The 18509-nt window shown below is 40.1% G+C and overlaps 4 protein-coding genes across 6 annotated transcripts; 3 read left to right on the top strand and 1 right to left on the bottom strand.

Moving 5' to 3' along the window:
- The first annotated feature begins 209 nt into the window (after positions 1-209).
- On the top strand, positions 210-2646 carry LOC111595395 (ralA-binding protein 1). The gene is made up of 4 exons (XM_023309102.2): positions 210-398; positions 459-597; positions 663-1544; positions 1747-2646. Exons 1-4 carry the CDS (start codon positions 302-304, stop codon positions 2558-2560), a joined length of 1932 nt encoding a protein of 643 aa, XP_023164870.1. The 5' UTR covers positions 210-301; the 3' UTR covers positions 2561-2646.
- Positions 2647-2773: 127 nt separating this feature from the next.
- LOC111595356 (malate dehydrogenase, mitochondrial) lies at positions 2774-4657 on the top strand. Its single transcript, XM_023309037.2, has 4 exons — positions 2774-2921; positions 3109-3316; positions 3672-3868; positions 3927-4657. Exons 1-4 carry the CDS (start codon positions 2856-2858, stop codon positions 4464-4466), a joined length of 1011 nt encoding a protein of 336 aa, XP_023164805.1. The 5' UTR covers positions 2774-2855; the 3' UTR covers positions 4467-4657.
- Positions 4658-11956: 7299 nt separating this feature from the next.
- LOC111596387 (paired box protein Pax-6) lies at positions 11957-15318 on the top strand. Of its 2 annotated transcripts, none has more exons than XM_030222867.1 (2): positions 11957-13251; positions 13842-15316. In XM_030222867.1, exons 1-2 carry the CDS (start codon positions 12260-12262, stop codon positions 14737-14739), a joined length of 1890 nt encoding a protein of 629 aa, XP_030078727.1. In that variant the 5' UTR covers positions 11957-12259; the 3' UTR covers positions 14740-15316. The 2 variants fall into 2 exon arrangements, with proteins under 2 accessions (XP_030078727.1, XP_030078728.1); XM_030222868.1 differs by lacking the exon at positions 11957-13251 and adding an exon at positions 13647-13712 and having other exon boundaries at positions 13842-15318.
- A 253-nt stretch (positions 15319-15571) lies between these two features.
- Positions 15572-18137, bottom strand: LOC111595639 (ribosomal protein S6 kinase delta-1). Of its 2 annotated transcripts, none has more exons than XM_023309456.2 (4): positions 17965-18137; positions 17699-17908; positions 15990-17642; positions 15572-15932 (listed from the first exon to the last, which is right to left on the bottom strand). In XM_023309456.2, the coding sequence occupies exons 2-4, from the start codon at positions 17792-17794 to the stop codon at positions 15717-15719; spliced, it is 1965 nt and encodes a 654-aa protein (XP_023165224.1). In that variant the 5' UTR covers positions 17795-17908; positions 17965-18137; the 3' UTR covers positions 15572-15716. The 2 variants fall into 2 exon arrangements, with proteins under 2 accessions (XP_023165224.1, XP_023165235.1); XM_023309467.2 differs by having other exon boundaries at positions 17699-17898.
- Positions 18138-18509: the final 372 nt, after the last annotated feature.

Here is an 18509-nt window from a genome sequence, read left to right as displayed (position 1 = left end):
TAATCTGAATACAATTAATAATAATAATAATAGCAATAATAATAACAATAATAAATAAATAAATCTAGAGCCTTTTGTTTCTAATAAAAATAAATTAATTTTTCTCCATTTTCTGTTCTATTTACAATTTATCTAGTGCATACCGATTTGCACATCATATTTGCATCAGGTTGGCACTGCCATTAAATGTAATCGATTTAACAATCGATTATGTTCTTGTTCTGCTTTGTTTATTGATTGCAGATGGTGTAAACATATTAATTATAATTATTTATTTATTAAAACGAATTGCCACAACAGTATGGATTTTGACAGTCCGGAAGAAAATGAGTTTCCTGGGTTATATGCCTCTGAAGCGGCCGATGCCAAGTCCAAAAAGAGCAAAGAAGAAAGTGACTGTAAGTAGATCAAAAGCTTTAAAAGGCGGTGCAACAAAACAATTTGCATTATTTAATTAGATAGCGAAGGCGACCATGACAAGCACAGCAAGAAAGATCTGCTCATTGGGCGACGTAAGGATAAGAAAGACAAGGGCAAAGATCGTGGATATGCTGCTCTGGAAGGTGAAAGTTCTCCTGAAGAAGAACTGGACACCAAGTAAGCTAAAGCGAATCTGCAATTTTTGCAATAACTTCTAAAGTTTATTTTTTCCATCCAATTAGAAGCCCTTCAAAATCAAAAAAGTCAAAAACATTTAAATTTACGAGCTCAAAAAGTAAGGAAAAGCGTGAAAAATCACGTGACAAGGAAAAGGAGACAAAACCATTAGAAGAGGAACCAGCACAAAAGACAAAAGATAAGGAAAGGGAAAAAGAGAAAGATCGACATCATGACGAAAAAGAGCATAAAAAGAAAGACAAAGAACGTAAAGAAAAGGACAAAAAGGAAAAGTTCGAAAAGAAAGATAAGAAAGATAAAAAGAGCAAACAATTGCAACAGGAAGACGGCAGCGCTGTCGAGGAAGTCTTAGCGCTTGGATATCCTATCTTTGGTGTTTCCATTAGTCTGGCCACAGAACGTTCCCGCTGCCATGATGGAATTGATTTGCCGTTGGTAGTGCGCGATTGCATCGACTATCTGCAACAGGAGCAGTCGCTCAAATGTGACCATATTTACAAGGTAGAGCCTATTAAAACTCGTTTGTTGCACTACAAGAGATTATATAACAATCGCGATAATGATGCGTCTGTGGATGATATACCCACCGCCTGCAGTTTGCTTAAATTGTTTCTTCGGGAGCTCCCGGAACCTGTGCTGACTACAGATTTAGTAGCACGCTTTGAGGAGGTGGCTTCGCATCCCAAAGTGACCGAGCAGCAGACGGAGCTGCAGCAATTACTAGAGCAGCTGCCAAAATGCAACCGCACTTTATTGTCCTGGATACTATTGCACTTTGACGCTGTTATACAGCAGGAACGCTACAACAAACTCAATGCACAATCTCTAGCAATGTTGCTAAGTCCAACGCTACAGATGTCACACCGCCTAATGGTCGTGCTCTTATGCCACTGTGCGAATCTCTTTCCGGACGTCAAGCTGATAAAGTGAGTAAACATTGCACAGATTAGATTACAGTTCGCATGATGCGCCCTCAATATGATAGATCTCCAGAACTCGTTTTGGAAAACATGAGTGTAGTACCACGCAAACGGAATAGATTTCGTAAAATTGTCAACTTTTTGTTCAGGCAGCCTTTAATGTAAATATACTAATAGTGCATAAACTAAATATTAATATATCTTACAGATATGTTCCGCCACTTACGTCTAGCAGTCCTGGGCTCCCAGACAATCCGGACGACATAAAAACAGAGCTACGCAAGCAGGACAGTCTACTGACACAGATACACAGCGAAATGAATGCGGGCTTCATTACTAAGAAGCGTGAGGAGCAGCTTTGGGAGGTCCAGCGCATCATTACGCAGTTAAAGCGGAAACTACGAAGCAGTGAAAAGAAACTAGAAAAGTCTATTGATGAACTAGATAGCACCATCTCTGCACCACCAGCACGTCAGTCAGCTGTCCAACCAGCCGATCTAAAAGCACCTACCAACCCATCAGCAGTACCTACAGCTAACGCCAGCGAGGATACCATCGACTCGAAGTCTGTGCCCCCGCATAGGATCGCACCAATGCAGCAGCTTGATGAACTTAGCATTGCAACTTCCCCACCACCGATTGAATACACCATCGACAAGCAGACGGGCTATATGCTGTTGTCAAAAACAAATCCTCAGCGCGATGATCTTTTGAGGCTGCAAATTGAATACGACGAATTAATGAATTGGCAAAACGAACTCAAAACTCGCATTCTTGCCGAGCGTAACGAGATCTTCCGCATGAAACAATTCTATGAACAGGAAATATTAAAACCGCTAGTTGCGCCAACCATAAGCCAGGAGCAACTTCCTTCAGAGGGTGACTACGAACGAATCATTGAACATTATACACGAGAAAATGCGCTGCTTGAGCACAAAAAGCAAATGCTGGGCACGGAACTCAAGGAGGAGCGACGGGCCTGCATTGCTCTTCAAGTTGAGCTACGAATGCAGCAGTTTTAATTAATACAAATTTTTACTCAATTTATGTGTATCGAACAAAACGAATTCAAAATATATCCTAATATAAGAAAAAGCTTAGCTTCAAACAAAAGATTTCGCGCGCTTTTCTTTAAATCAGTTGGCAGCACCGTATTGCAGCAACAGCTGTTAAAGCGCAACAACACACTCAGAATTTAACCTTGCCGAAAGTTGGCTGAAAGCTTTTGGTGAATAGCTATTGGGATTTTGCAAGTTGCGCAGCTGCTTATTGTTTAGCATACCAATTTTTTAAGAATTTATTAAAAACAAAATAAAAATGTTGAAGCAAGTTACCAAACAATTGGCACTGCAAGGCGTGCGCAACTTTTCGGTCAGCCAACAGGTGAGCAACAAACAAAATAATGTATCAAAGAAATTTTTCTAATGCCACTTGCCGATTGACTTGCGGTTTACGTAATGAAAAAAATGAACATCACAAAAATAACTTTTTTTGTGCACTGATACAAGATATTTGTACTCATGCTTAACTCTTGACTGAACGTTTTGTATTTTATTTTCCTTTTCGGCAGAATAACTATAAGGTGACCGTATGCGGCGCCTCTGGCGGCATCGGTCAGCCGTTGTCGTTGCTGCTGAAGCAAAATCCCCTGGTCACGGATCTGGCTTTGTATGACATCGTGCACACACCCGGTGTAGCTGCCGATTTGTCTCATATCGATACTAAGAGCAAAACGGTTGGATTCATGGGCGCCGACCAACTAGGAGATTCCCTGAAGGGTAAGTGGGGAGAACAGTAAGTGAGGTTAGGTTAATATCCAACTGAAAATACCACATGAACATAAGTTTATTAAAGTATTTTGATTATGCTGATGTGATTTGCATAGAGAAGAGAAAAATCAAAATGTCTTCTTCTAGTATTTTCATGTATATGCGAAATATAACAGATAAGAGTAATTGATGTGATAAGAGGAACTTTATTGGACCTTTATAACTGGCATTTAATCAGTGCACAAACTTATCGCTACTTAACAGTAGCCTCTTATTTGGAGCATAATACGAAAGAGCAAAGTGCTTTCATTAAAATGATGTATTATCGTATAATCGTATTGGTTGCATAAATTATATTCAAAAGGTTCTGATGTCGTTGTCATCCCTGCCGGTGTGCCCCGTAAGCCTGGCATGACTCGCGATGATCTGTTCAATGTCAACGCTGGCATTATCAAGGACATTTCCAACTCCATTGCCAAGAACTGCCCCAAGGCTCTGGTGGCTATTATCACGAATCCCGTCAACACCTGCGTGCCAATTGCTGCCGAGATTCTGAAGAAGGTAAATTTTGCTTTAATCAACAACATTAAGTAAGTTGTCACTAATTGTGTTTATGTAGGCCGGCGTGTACGATCCCAAGCGCTTGTTTGGCGTCTCAACTTTGGATGTGGTGCGTGCTCGTGCCTTTATTGGCCACGCCCTCGGCGTTGATCCCCAGAGTGTGCAGATTCCGGTTATTGGAGGCCACTCCGGTGTCACCATTCTGCCAGTGCTATCGCAAAGTCAGCCTCAGTTCAAGGGCAACCAGGATGCCATTGAGAAACTGACTGTGCGCATTCAGGAAGCCGGCACTGAGGTGGTTAAGGCTAAGGCTGGTGCCGGATCAGCCACCTTGTCGATGGCTTACGCTGGCGCCCGCTTTGCCGGCTCCCTCCTTAAGGGCCTTAATGGCGATAAGAACGTCATCGAGTGCTCGTACGTGCAGTCCACCATTACGGAGGCGACATTCTTCTCCACGCCACTGGTGTTGGGTAAGAATGGTCTGCAAGAGAACCTGGGACTGCCCAAGCTTAACGACTATGAGAAGAAGCTGCTGGAGGCCGCCATTCCCGAACTTAAGAAGAACATCCAGAAGGGCATTGACTTTGCCAATGCTTAAATATAAACAGATCGCAGCTACCCACTAGCCAGTCAGTCAATCGGCCCCCACTGTTTCCATCATTAGTTATCATTTAGTATTCATACTAGCATTGGTTATTTACTTAACAAATTAAATCGTTTTAAGTTGAAAAGTGTAAAATAATCGTTTGTCCAAATATTAAAATGCTATTCGCTCAACATCCTTAAAAATCAAGCTTACATTTGTGTACCAACCATTTTTGGGAATCAATAAGAATGTGTTTTCGATGGAACATATGGATATAATAGTTGAATATTCATTTTAGCATCAAAAAGCGACACCTACAACAGACAGCTATCATATTATATATAAATGTAAGTCAAATATTAATTAAGATTTGCAGCGTGTGTTGGAGAATTCGTTATCCATTCATAATTTGATGTCTGCCTCCCACTAAAAAGGGGCAATAAAAATAATGATATATATTGTTGAGATTCACTCTATTTCTAACTAGGACTATATGTTTAAGGATATAAGCCTGAGCAAGGATTTTGAACCTAAAATAAACGGTTTAGGTAATCAAATCTAATCTAATCTTTGTCACCTTTCGGTATCAGCACGTCATTCGGAGAAGCATAACTCAAATTTCTTCAAAGTTTTCCTCTGCAATCAGGCCAGAGCCCAAACTATAAAAGCTAGAAATCCGAATTCCCACATTAGTTCATTCATAAATAAATATAGACATCTATATAAATATACATTATATGTATTAATATACTAAAGCAATTCAAGCCTGAGAACGGATTGTCTTCAGTAGACTTACACTAAACGGACTAAGTAATTGATAATCAAGTGACATTTCAATTTCGTAAGTAACAAACATTATGTTACGTTACGTTACTTAGATCATGTTTAAGCAGTGTTTTTTCGTATTAAGTCCAACAGCAAGAGCCATATTGAGTAGCTAGTAGCGAGTAGCGAGGTATCTATTAGTCGATCGTATGCTTAAACAATAATTTATCATAATCGTCTTTAATGGCAAATCTACTGGTATTTTTTAATAGCTACAACATTCAAGTTCACGTTAACACCTGAAACTTAGTAATAAGTTAAAAGGAAGTATGTTCATAAGATTTTGTAATTAATATAAGTAAGGGTATTGGGTGTCCAAGTCTAACTTTTTATTCTATAGATGCACTGTGCGAAATACACAGCGGTACAGTTATAGTCCCCATCGCATTGCGACTATCTGTGTTAAATAGTTTTCCTCAGTGTATGCAGCTCAGTCATGGGGCAAGCTATGTTTTTCCTGAGGCTCTCATACACACACCAATACATGCGCAGCCAATTAAGCTTCATTAAGATCAATTGAAAAACTTGCCCGCATGTCATATTTGCGCCTTACTCCACCTTCCCCTCGATTTGCCCAGTATGCCTGTAGTTGTGGACGGTATGTGCCTAGTGCGTACACATTTTGGAATTTCTTGACATATCGCATATTCATATTTACATACATATGTGTGTATGTAAATATATATGAATAAATATATATAGATACATGTCTGTTTCGTTAGAAGTCGTAAAAAAAGCAATTGTCAACCATAAAAGCTTAGTATTATATTTTAAAACATTGTTCTTCTTTCTGATTAGATCATGAAGAGCTGAGTTGTAATTGTTTTCTGACTTTTGTATATATAAATTATTTTCCAAAAAAAATATAACATTACTTTATCTAATAATCAATAATCAGAAATCAGCAGAATGTGTTTTTAGTCTTACCACTCTTGGAGGCCTACAAATAACTAATGTAAAGCTGAAAAGCTAATCGCTTAGATATCCTTCAACAAATAATTTGTTTGCACCTAATTGCAGTGGATTAGTCAAGCGTGATAACGTCTTCAATCAACATGTAAAGATTGCTATTAGGCAATTAGATTTGTTAATTGAGCCACTAGTGGCGATTGACCCAAGTCCAATATAACTCGAATCTATTTGATCAGCACATGAAGCACACACCCCCGACTTAATTATCGACGATCAAAAGGCAACGATAACAGCACCAAAACAATCAATTGATACAATTTCATTCATAAAATCAGATCAAAATGCAAGCAAAAATCACTGAGCGCTCAAACATGATGACGACGACGACGACGACGCTTCGATGTCTCCTTTTACTGATTGGGCACTCAGTGACCAATTGGTCCGAGCATTTTTAATGAAATAATGAGCAGGAATCAATTTCAGTCGCTTACTATATACAAAACAAATACAAATACATTTTTGCCGGCCGGCCGGCGTTTTTCATTACTTATTGCACTATATATTAAAACAAATTGGTAGCCATGGATTTTCCAGCAGAACGCCCAAGTCCCAATGTCACTAAGTGAGCGAGTGAGTGAGTGAGTGAGTTTGTAAGCGACCTTGTACAATTTTATTTAATTACAAACAATTAAGCCACACACATCGGCCGAGCAGCCAAAAACGATATGCGACGCCCACAACGACAACAAAGTGCTATAAATTCAATTATAAATTAAGATCACAATACTCATTGATGCTGCAATCCAGTTTATTCATTCATAAATCGTTCAAATTAAATTGAACTCTTATCGACTCCGATATCGATACCTGTTAAATGTAATCGATGAATTGCCTTTGAATTTTAGTTATCAGTTACTCAACATATTCAAGTACAAGTACAAACACAAACACAAACACAAACACACACATATACTACAAATGGGAACGCTCAATGCTTGTATACAAATTCTAAAATAAAGAGTTTGCACGATGCATGCTCGAGCTTAGTTTACCTCAACAATTGCAATACACGTTCATCTTCTTTTTATATTTCTTTTACTATAGTTTGTATCTGTATAAAGAACTCTATTCAAGGTCGAATGATCGTTTATTTCAGTTATCTCTTAACGATGATTTCACAGCCTTTATATTTATTTTCGCCAATCGTCAGTGTATCCTATAAATCTTTAAGATTTGGCAGCTATAATCACACCGTTTAAGTAATCAGTGGCAAAGGCAGACTGAATCAACATCTACGTTGAACCATATTAAATGGCGCCTTTGGCTTAAATAAGTCACAATTGTCAACAATTAATTTGAATTACGCGCGCTGCGTTGGGATTTTTTTGTGATCCGAGAAGAGTCCGACCCAGAGCCAATTACAAGGGCCAAGGCAAGCCAAGCGAAGTGGTTGTCATCTTTCATATGTATGTTTGAGCTCCATATGTGCTCTATACGATTCTGATTGAATTTAATTTATTGGCGTGTTCTCACTTTCACTTTGATTGCATTAAGTTGTATCTGCTATATTTCTTACACCAATAACGCAATAAATGACTAAAAATAAAACAATTTATATTTTTGGCTTAGCAGATAGTGAAATATTTATATAATTTGAAGCTAGAAATGTGATTTAAATTATGGCTATCCGCAAAACGCAGGATTTCATATGATAATACGTTCGTTTTCCAATACAACAGATTTTTTCTCAGAACAATTTCTATTCATTGCATTCAAAAATAATCTGTTTTATATTTATGTTCATATTTCGTATCTAATGTGTTTACATTTTAAGGCTTTAAATCATTTGAAAACGCATATTGGCCAAATCTCTGGACGCATTTTAAATAATATTATATATTAATAACAATAATAATAAGAGAATAAAGTTTCTCTATAAAAAATGTATAAATCCAAATTATTGTAAAATCTGAAACTGACCATAAATTTATTAATATATGGTGGTAGCTAGTGGTAGTAGTCCGTAGTAATTGTAAGTAGAGTTAGTAGTTAGTAGTAGTAATTCGTAGTAGTAAGTAGTAGCAGTAGTTAGTGGTAGCAGTAGTTAATAATAGACATATTTAATAGCAGCTAGCAGTAGTAGTAATAGTTAGTAGCAGACGTTAATAGCAGTCAGTAGTAATAGTTAGTTCCGTTGTCTCTAGTTTTTAAGGCAGATGCGACGCCAAACTGTTAAGTTTAAAAATCGCTTTACATAATCTGGAGGCTATAGTCGTATTATTGATAACGTATTACAACTTAAGTCTTGGAATAATGTTGAATTGAGATCACGAGTCAGAGGCAGTTGACGTGAATGATGGTTGTGAATACTCTTATGGCTCGTGATCGTTCGGGTCAGATGTCAGAGACGTCCGCACATCCGTTGTCATCGAGCCTGCGCAGAGTCTCATCATGTAAAGTGCTATGCTAAAGGGGGTAACAAGTGGACAGGCAACGAGTGGACAATGGGCAACTGCAACCCCAAAGTGCCATAGAGAATTAACAAAATATGAAAAACTATACATCTTTGTCACGGCGGGGCCTGGGGCCCGACCGACTTGGAGACATTGTCTCGTACCGTGGGCTGCGGATTTCGAAACGTTGCTGTTGTTGCTGGCTGGCTGGCTGGCTGTCTGCCTGCCGGTGGCTTGGAGAGTGTCTGCCCGACAGCCGACAACAAATAGCGACAGCAGAAATGGAACTAAAGTACAAAAACTATTTGATATTTTATGCGGGATTTTAAATTGATCTTAACGAAGCTTAATTGATTGCCACTGTATTGGTGAACTGCTTTGCCCAACTCTGGACTCTGACACTATGTACACATATATATGTGTGAGTGCCTGTGTGTGTGTGCACGCCATATTGGAATTTCGTTGGCGCAGATCACAATTACATACGAGAGTGCGAGGTATACGATCATATATTATATGTATATGTTTGTGAACGTAAGTATGTATGAAGAGGCATAGCAAAAAGCAAAACAAACAAAAATACATATATGCATAAGTATATCGTAATACAATGTGATAATATTCAACTGGAGGATGAGAATGCTGAAAGCTGAATGATGATGATGCTGCCAAGCTGATGCTGATGCTGAGGAGTGACTGTCACTGGGTTCAAAACAAATGTGAACAAGTGCGACTTGTGTGTGTGCGTGTGTGTGTGTGCTTGTGGATGTGCTGATGTGTGTGTATCTTAATGGTTATGGAAAAAATATGAAAAATTGTCGCTTTCAACAACAAAAGTTTAGGCAGCGCAATTTGGTTTGTGTGACCAACTGTACCAAGTTTCAGAAGCTGATGAAGAAAACCAAAGCGCGAATTTGTATTTGATTTTAGAGCATATCTTCAAAAAGTGTTCTATTCGTTAGAATATTAATACATAAATAAACTAACAATTGCCAAATAGTCATATTTTTTCATTATGAACCTTAACCCTCATTCGATGACCTCTCATTAGTTGTAAGTCTATTTAGATAATTAAGATCAAATCAAGATTTCGAAGGTATTGAACACTTTTGCCGAGATCTTGGTTAATCATTAACTCTGTCTGTGTCCTTTGCTCGACGTCTCAGTCGCCCCGTTGTCATTGACTTTTCATCTCGATCAGATGCTATCCTCGTTGACTTTTCTTAACCCTCAAAGCCTTAAGTCAGCAGGACAGCCCCGAAGCTATCGAACACCCCATCTGAGGATATTCCCGCACCATGACAGTGCCCACATAATTGGCGCAATCGCAATGCAAAATGTTGTCTGATTATTCACACGCAAGCGTCCGGACTAAGGCTGGGTCACATCATCTCTTCAACTGTGGGGTGGCTGCTTTCTTTTGCTCAACGCCGATCGCGTGTTTGTTTCCCATTCTCGATTCTATACTATTTCCGCTGCCCGCATTTTGAAACCTGCAAAGACAAATCCGTCGTTGTTGCCACATAGCGCGACCAAAAGTATCAAATTGAGGTTCTGATATTCTTTCATGAGTTCTGCGTCGATTGGAAATGGGAATATGTATGTTCATCCTTAAGAGCGATGCGGTCTGACCCTGGGAACTTCAGGTTAAAGTTTTTGTTTCCTTCGCCAGGTCAATGCGGGCATCAGCTCTGTTTAGCAGTGTTGGGATTGGGTGGTGTGGATTGATTAGAGCCTATAATAAATGGTGAGACTGTTTTAGATTGATCATCAATAGATCTAAAAGACGGAAATATATTAATTTTTGATTTAATGATGGGCATCTGGCATGGATATCAAAAAGTTTTACTAATTAATTGTTGCTAAAGAGTTCAAAAGCAACGATAAAAAGAAAGAGGATGAGAAAAGCTTATACTAGAGTATGTTTGTCTGTATATATGCATATTAAAATTATGAAAATTAAGTGTATAAACTCGTGGGTACCCCAAATTTTGCATCTATTTATCCATACAGTTTTAAAGCGATTTACCAACCTTGGCCTTGGACTATTAAGCATCTTATTAAATTGAAAAATGTCTTTATGTAGTTGGTTTTTTTTTGCTATATATAATTTAATTTTGCTACATTTAATTTTTTTAATAAATGTAAAACTTTCAAATCAACCGCGACACTTTAATAGTGAAAGGAATATCTCTTCCATCCACACATAATTTACTCCCACTTTGTTTTCATAGTCCAATTCCTTTTGTGGAATCTTAAAATCTATACCAAAGGCCAACAATTTTATGACTCCTAAGTGCCCTCCTGTCCGATACCAGCATTTGGCCAAAAGGTCGAGCACACAACCAAACGCGCGCCAATCCTCCAAGGGTGAGGTTCAGCCAAGGGTAGAGGGTGACACGCGCAGCACCAAAGATAGAGAGAGAAGAGGGAGATGGTCTCACAAGCGTGCGACGCGATCCTTGAGGTAATGTGGTGGTTGGAAACAACAACGATAACAACACGACCCTCATGCGATCGAATGGCGTGAGAGAATTCCAATTAGAATGTGGACACTAATAGGCATGTATAGGGATTCGTTCTGACCAAAGCAACAAACATTTGCCGATATGCAGGCAGGTGATCGATAATTCATTGTTTAAGTAATGCAGAAAAATTAAAAATAAGCACATTTATTATATTCACTCACTGTGGACAATTGTGGACAATTTATATTGAGATTCAGTTTTAGGACAAACATTTATCATACTTAAAATTTTATTTTTATATATATTCAAAAAACTTTATCTATTAATCATTATCAAGCAATCGACATGAATGCGATATAATAATAAAAAGACAAAAATTCCGAATACTACGGATTCTAGTTTTCCTAAAAGCCAATAAGCAAATACAACTGATACCCATTTTCCCAGGATATTTCGATCCTATCCGTTAGTTCTGCTGGCTGCTGGGTATCGGAAAACTATGCGCATAAAACCCGCTGTCAAGCATCACGAACTGGCGACGAGCAGATTCTCAGGGCAAAACAAAAACCACACCCCACTGTTGTAAAGGCAAAGCCAAAGCCAAAGGCAAAAGCAAAAGCAAAAAGTCACACGCGCCAGCATAAAACACAAACACAAACACAAACACACACTGCACAGCCGGTATCTCGCTCAATGGTCTCTCTCTGTCTCTTTCTCGCTCTTCCGCTGCGGCGGCCATTGCTCGTTGCTGATTGGTCGAAACTGTCTACGCTGCGTCGCTGCTGGTAAATTGGTATAAAAGGGCAATCATCGGGACTTGTGTGCTCAATTAAGGCCACAGTCACAGAGTCGAACGGTTCGTAGTGCACGGAGCTGAATTATTGCAGTGAGTGAGTGTCGTTGCAGCATCATTCAACAGGAGTGGCAAATAAATAAAGGCAAATGTATTTGCGCGTGCGCCAAAAACTAAATGCAATTAATTCATTTACTACAATTAGTGATCAGTGACAATTGATTTTGATTTTACTTTGCGCGCACTTTGATTAACAACTAAATGGCTTAACACTCAAACAACACATCAAAAATAACTATAGAAAGTGGCTTAGTGCTCGTGTGCTTAAAGTAATCTTTGACTGAGTTTTTTAAAATGGAGCACGCCGGCTTCGATGATCAAATCTTCGGTGACTTTAGCGGCGGCCCATTAAGTCCATTGGGCGCCAGTAAGCCGTTGCTTCCGACATCCACGGCAACAGTCACGCACACTAACCTGCATCCCGTGATGCTGGGCAGTGTCGTTCACGAGCTATGCAGCCAGCAACAGCAGCGGCTGCCCGATTGCAACACAATTTTGCCAAATGGTGGCGCCGGCGGCGGTGGCTCTGGGTCGCCTAATTATGCGCAGAAAATGGACTTTGGCAATAAATTGGGCTGCTTCTCGCCCAGTCAGAAATACGAGTATATGACAACGCCCCAGAAGCTTGTAGAACAGCAACAGCAACCACAACAGCATCATCAGCATTATGCAGTAACACCGCCGCCTCCACTTTCGCATCCGCACAACCACAATGGCATGTTGCACCATAAGCCATCCCAGCAGCAGCAACAGCAGCAGCAGCAGCTGGTGGGCATTATGAACGATTACCATGCGCTAAATGGCAAGTTGGACTACTCGCCTAAGGATCCTTATGAGCCTCAGCCGCAGCATGTTCAGATGCAGCACCAGCAGCATCTATACGGCGGCAGTCCTCATCATAGTCATTCGCATGGCCACGTCCATGGTCATGAGGATGCCAGCAATGGCAATGGCAATGGAAATGGGTTACTGGAAGCGACACCGCTGCTGCTCAGCAATACGACAAACGGCAAACATAAGAAGCCAGAGGAAATGTGCGTTCAACTGGAGAATGGATCGTCAACGCCGAACGGCATCACCAATGGTAATCCCACCAGTAACAGCAATGCCAGCAACAACAATAATAACAGCAACAATAATAGCAGCAACAGTTCCGTTGTCCCTGCCACGAGTGGAGCGGGGTCAGCGGGCTCGGCTGTTGGCGGCGTTGTCGCGGTGCCAGCCGCCAAAAAGGACAACAACAAAAAGAAGGGCGATCCCAATGGCATCAAAAAAAAGAAAACGAGGTAAGTGCCACAAAGTGCTGACAAAACAATTTCCAATCAACTTAACGACGGGAAATCAATGAAATTATTTCACAATTTATATATTACACAATGGGGCGTATACTTAATGTGTTCGGTGACAGAGTTAGCATCAGTCCACATATATGTATATACTAAGCTGCAGGGGGTACACTGTTACTGTACTGTCTCCTGTACTGCTTCAACAATAACTAAACATATGATATTGACAGTTAAGGAGCAACAACTCCGATTTAAGAGAATTTCATTTCATCTAAATACTAGAGAGCCTTTCTTGAATTCATTCGAAAGAAAAGCAATCAAATTAAATAACATTTCGTTTTTAGTTATGAACAGTTAAAAGGGTTGGGTATTTCAAATAAATATCTATATACAAATACCAAAAAAAAACAGTTTGACTTGAGCCTTAGATTAGCTTTTCTAGAAAGCAACATGTTTGAAAGGTAAAAGGAGAAGGGGTAAAGAAGAGTCAACTGTAAATCTCTTAGCTTCTTAACACTTAATGGTTGTCCTTTAACACATTTGAATTATATGGACAATCAATCATATTCTCTGTTCGTTTGCATTTACAGAACCACCTTTACTGCTTATCAACTCGAGGAATTGGAGCGTGCGTTTGAGCGTGCTCCATATCCGGATGTGTTTGCGCGAGAGGAGTTGGCCATCAAGCTGAATCTGAGCGAATCCCGGGTGCAGGTTTGGTTTCAGAATCGACGTGCTAAATGGCGCAAACATGAACCACCTCGGAAGACTGGATACATAAAGACGAATACACCGCCGACGGCAGCACTGAACAGCACATTGGCTCCGCCTTTTGCCAGTTTCCCACAGACGACAACGGTCACGCCGCCGGGCAGCATGGACAGCTGGACAAGCTATCAGACTCCTTATGAGCTAAGCCCTCAGTTTAGTCTGCTCTCGCCGGCTGCTAGTCCCTATGGCACCTATTCTGGCCAGTATGGCACCTATGTGCACGAGAGCCAACTCTTTCCCATGCGTCACTTTGACTACGGCAGCCCGCCACGCATTGAGATGAACGGCACCAGTGGTGGCGGTACAGCGAACGGCAATCCGGATGCCAGCGATGGTTATCAGTCGACCGATCTGCAGCAGCAGCAGCAACAACAACAACAGCAGCACCTTGACGGGAGCACCAGTACTCAGCTAATTACTGTACACCAGCAGCTGAATGGAAAGTATCTCAGTGCCGAGGAGGCTAAGTATGTCCAAGTACAGTGCCAACCCCCAACGGGACTAGAGGAGAACACTGCTAGCTGTCATATGGATGCGCATCATTATGTCAGCGCTGTGGCGGCTGCAACCGCGGCATCCGGCAGCGATGACAACGACAGTGCTTTGCATACTGTGATCAAGAGCGAGGAAGCAGGCGTCACTGTTCAGCAACAACAGCAGCAGCAACAGCAACAGCAACAGGCGCAAAACTATGTCCTGCCGCCTTTTTTGAACTAAGAGAAATGCTCACACAGCGACGTCAGCAGCGACGCTTTGTCCCTGCCTCTGCCAGTGTCTCCATATTCGCCACAGCGCGCTTCAAACGGCCATTTTGATTTTACAATACAATCAAATCAATGCTGCCCAAAATACCGTTGCATGCGTGAGTGTGTGTGTGAGTGTGCAGCATTTCAAACAGTCTTCAAAGTTTTAGAAAATACCAAACAAAAATATAGAAAATATGGAGCAATTAGCAGAATTGCTGCCATGGGTTCCTTGTAATTTTAAGCATAGTTAAGTTGACCGACAACCACAACAACAAAATCAACAAGTCTTGCCAAAACTTAACGCTTTTTATTAGCCTTACTATTAAAAATAAAAAACGTAATTCTGTTGGCTTTTCCCAATCGCCAACGTGTACGGAATGCATTCCAAATGTGCCTTATTAGCAGTGACCAGTTTGATAAGACAATGCGTTTCGCTTTGTCCCAATTCTGGTTCATTATTATTGCCTCTAGTTGTATGTATAAATGTAGTATATCAAAAACTGTTGTGTAGATAGACAATAAAGTGTTTGTATGTTTGTATAATTGGCGTATAGTATATAAACAAAAAATATTATACATAATACATATGGTATATAAATCTTAGCTTTATAATTTCGAGTTTCAGCTGCTTCAAGTTTTCATTAATCTAAGATCTAGCCTTCTTCTTAATACGAAATACTATAGTAATTTGCAATGTATATATATAAGCATAATAATACATATATATTAAAGAATAAAGTAACATATTTTGTACTGCACAGAATTCATATCAAACAAGACTATGAGTAGAAAACAAAAACAAAAAAAAGATGACCAGATCAGAATTTACGCTTATATTCGTGCACAAAATGCATTTAGTTTTTAACCAAGATTCTAAGATCACCTTTGAATTACATAATAGTTCAAATTTTCAAATTCGATTCGTACTATTTTTTGCCATACGATTAGCTAAAATGAAACGCCTTGCTCCAAAACTGTTTGCCAATCGATGCCTTCAAAAAACGGATGTGCCTGAAGCTGTTCATAGTCCAAGCGCAGCTCTGGTGACAGTTGAATAAGTTGCTCTAGCAAATTTCGCGCATTATCCGATATGTCTAAAGCATCTGATGGATATTGCACACATCCATAGAGTTCTAGCTGGCCAGGATGCATAGCCTTGTACGACTGCAATTGCAAATCATTTAGTTTACTTATATAGGTATAAAGCTTTAGGAATCTTACCACGCCCAGCAGCAGCTGGTAAAGCACCATTCCATAGCTCCACCAATCTGAGCGAAAGGTAAGGGGTCGTTCTGGTGCCACGAAATGATTGCTTACAGCTACCAAGTTCAGCGCCTTGTGGATGTAGTTGTCATCGGAGGTTAGACCCTCATTCTGATAGAAGTAAGTGAGCATTAATTGGCCTGACTTTCCAAGCAAAATGTTTTCCATATGTAAATCTCGCAGTATAACACCTTTGCCATGCAGACTATGCACAGCCACGGCCAACTCGCAAGCCCATTGTCGCAAGCAGACTTCAGGCAAACGTCTTGCCGTTATCTTCTGTCGTCGTGGTGTCAGCGCTCCTGCTTGTAAGCTGCTCAAAGTATGTGAGACTGATTTCAGCAACTGCTGCGAACTACGCAACAATTCGGTAACATCACTGGCGACTGTCAATGGCTGCTCCGCAGGGAATAAGTTAGCGTAGTCAACACACTTGCTGGTTGTAGGCGTGTAGCTTTGTATATAGTCGTACAGGCGTCCACCTTCCGCTTGCTTGAGCAATAAGAAAATCTTCTGGTCCGATTGGAAGTATGCTAGCAGTTGGCACATGTAGGGTACGCGCTGTGGTAGAAAAATACTTTGAGTAGGCGAATTGCTTGCTGGTTTTTCGATGCCTTTCATGATGCACGTTGGCTGCGACTGTGGTTCTGTTATGCACTGCACCTGCATGACTCGATCTCCCAACACTTTCAGCACTTTGTACTTAGCTAACTGATTCCAAGCACATTCCAATTTCGTCACATGGTCCACCTCATCCAGCGAGAGCTGGAACTGCATTTTTTTTTTACCATTTCGACCAACATCGGAGCGCAAAAAATTTGCATAAATGTCATCGGCACGCGCCAAATATTTGGCAATCTTCGCCTTGGCTATAAACTTACGATCCTCGTTACCATCACATTTAGCACCGACAAGCAGCAATTCCACGCCGCGCTTATAACGCTTATGCGCGTCTTCATATTCCAAATTAACCTCTGACTGTACAGCATGACTGAACTCCAAGGCAGCCTCATAAATGTAATCGCTGTCTTCGCTCTCCACAGAGGCCATGGGCGTTAGAAGGCGTGCGTAGTCGCGCTTTGATTGTTGTTCCTGTTTTTCAATACCCTTATCTTTTCTAAATTGCTGTTGCTGTTGCTGCTGCTGCTGGTCATTCTGATCGCTATCGCTGTTAGGTTTGTCACAACGTGGATCCAAAGGCAATATGCCATTAGCGTTATGCGGATCATAGGGCAAATCGAGTTTATCGCAAATTTCAGCTATTGCTCCACTGCCAGGTATCTTGAGTGAGCGCTCCACATACAATTTTCGCAGCGGTGATGAATTCGGTGATTGCGCTTCGCTAAAAAACTGTGTGAAACTGTTGCATTTGTATAGTACCGGATGCTGGGCTGCAAAGTCAAGCAGTAAGAGTATATAGTCTTTTCGTAGCTTTATCACATCCTCATCAAAACGTTTGAAGTAGCTGCTGTCTGTAGGTTCGGGTAATTTACCCGGCAGCTGCATACTTTTGTGCCGGCGACTAAGTTCCCTATGCAGCCGTTTAATCTCATGAAATCGTTTCCATACGACTAGGCATGTTAATGCCTGAGGCACCGAGCGAGGGAAGACCTAGCAATGAAGCGTTATATTAAGTATATAATTCTTGCAAGTCAAAGGATACTTACAATCGATGTAATCTTGTAAATGGTATAGCCTCCCTTGTGCTGTTGCGTATCTGTTACAGTAAAACTGTGTATCCACCCTCCCAAATTTAAGGTCATCGTAGCACGAGGGGATACCAAGTCCTCTTAATGATGAGCTTGATGTGATTTGGCAAGGGAGCCAAAATTTGGTTGCACAAACTATTTGTTTTCTCTTTTGGTCTCTGATGTTGACTGATTTGCGTAGATTTATGTTCAAATATTCAGTGAGCGTAAAAGAGAACACTTACCTTCAGTATTTGCATGACATAGATATATTAAAACTATGTTTTAGCAATTTTCTTTCATTTTGTGGCCACTATTTTTGTGTTGTCTTTAACTGAACAGATGGGAAGGAGACATAACAGACAGTTGATAATAACAGAATTAGGGCCTTAACATTTTTAAAAATGTTAGTAACTGTGAATATTCGAAAGTTCATCAAACTCCTCTATTAACTAAAAATGAAGTAAAATATTATTTTAAATAATTTACTATTTCCTAATTTACATTTAAACTGAAACCGAACTCAATAAACACGATAACGAATAATTGTTAGAACGAATATGAATGCGCAGCCCTAAATTTAATAAGAAAATATCGAAAAAACTGTGAATTCAAATAAGTTGGAAAGTTAGTCCTCAGGTCATAAAATCAATCTAGATGCTGAAAGATTTGTACGACTTTTCTTTTTTTACAGTTTTATTTAATTTTTTTTGGGCAATAATGAATAGTACACACCAATCGATAAATGATCGATAGCATAACAGTCACCATTATCGGTAACGTACTAGCA

This window comes from Drosophila hydei, unplaced genomic scaffold (genome assembly GCF_003285905.1).
Source record: "Drosophila hydei strain 15085-1641.00,03,60 unplaced genomic scaffold, DhydRS2 tig00000063-arrow-pilon, whole genome shotgun sequence".
Taxonomy (NCBI): domain Eukaryota; kingdom Metazoa; phylum Arthropoda; class Insecta; order Diptera; family Drosophilidae; genus Drosophila; species Drosophila hydei.
The sequence above is the reverse complement of the archived record's forward strand: the minus strand, read 5'-3'. Positions and strand labels throughout refer to the sequence as shown.

Coding starts and splice junctions, on each gene's coding strand:
- LOC111595356 (XM_023309037.2), top strand. CDS start 2,856: ATGTTGAAGCAAGTTACCAAACAATTGGCACTGCAAGGCGTGCGCAAC. Junction 2,922..3,108: donor ACTTTTCGGTCAGCCAACAG/GTGAGCAACAAA, acceptor CCTTTTCGGCAG/AATAACTATAAGGTGACCGT. Junction 3,869..3,926: donor CTGCCGAGATTCTGAAGAAG/GTAAATTTTGCT, acceptor GTGTTTATGTAG/GCCGGCGTGTACGATCCCAA.
- LOC111596387 (XM_030222867.1), top strand. CDS start 12,260: ATGGAGCACGCCGGCTTCGATGATCAAATCTTCGGTGACTTTAGCGGC. Junction 13,252..13,841: donor ATCAAAAAAAAGAAAACGAG/GTAAGTGCCACA, acceptor TTGCATTTACAG/AACCACCTTTACTGCTTATC.
- LOC111595395 (XM_023309102.2), top strand. CDS start 302: ATGGATTTTGACAGTCCGGAAGAAAATGAGTTTCCTGGGTTATATGCC. Junction 598..662: donor GAAGAAGAACTGGACACCAA/GTAAGCTAAAGC, acceptor CCATCCAATTAG/AAGCCCTTCAAAATCAAAAA. Junction 1,545..1,746: donor CCGGACGTCAAGCTGATAAA/GTGAGTAAACAT, acceptor TATATCTTACAG/ATATGTTCCGCCACTTACGT.
- LOC111595639 (XM_023309456.2), bottom strand. CDS start 17,794: ATGACCTTAAATTTGGGAGGGTGGATACACAGTTTTACTGTAACAGAT. Junction 17,643..17,698: donor TTTACAAGATTACATCGATT/GTAAGTATCCTT, acceptor CTTCATTGCTAG/GTCTTCCCTCGCTCGGTGCC. Junction 15,933..15,989: donor ACCAGCTGCTGCTGGGCGTG/GTAAGATTCCTA, acceptor TTGCAATTGCAG/TCGTACAAGGCTATGCATCC.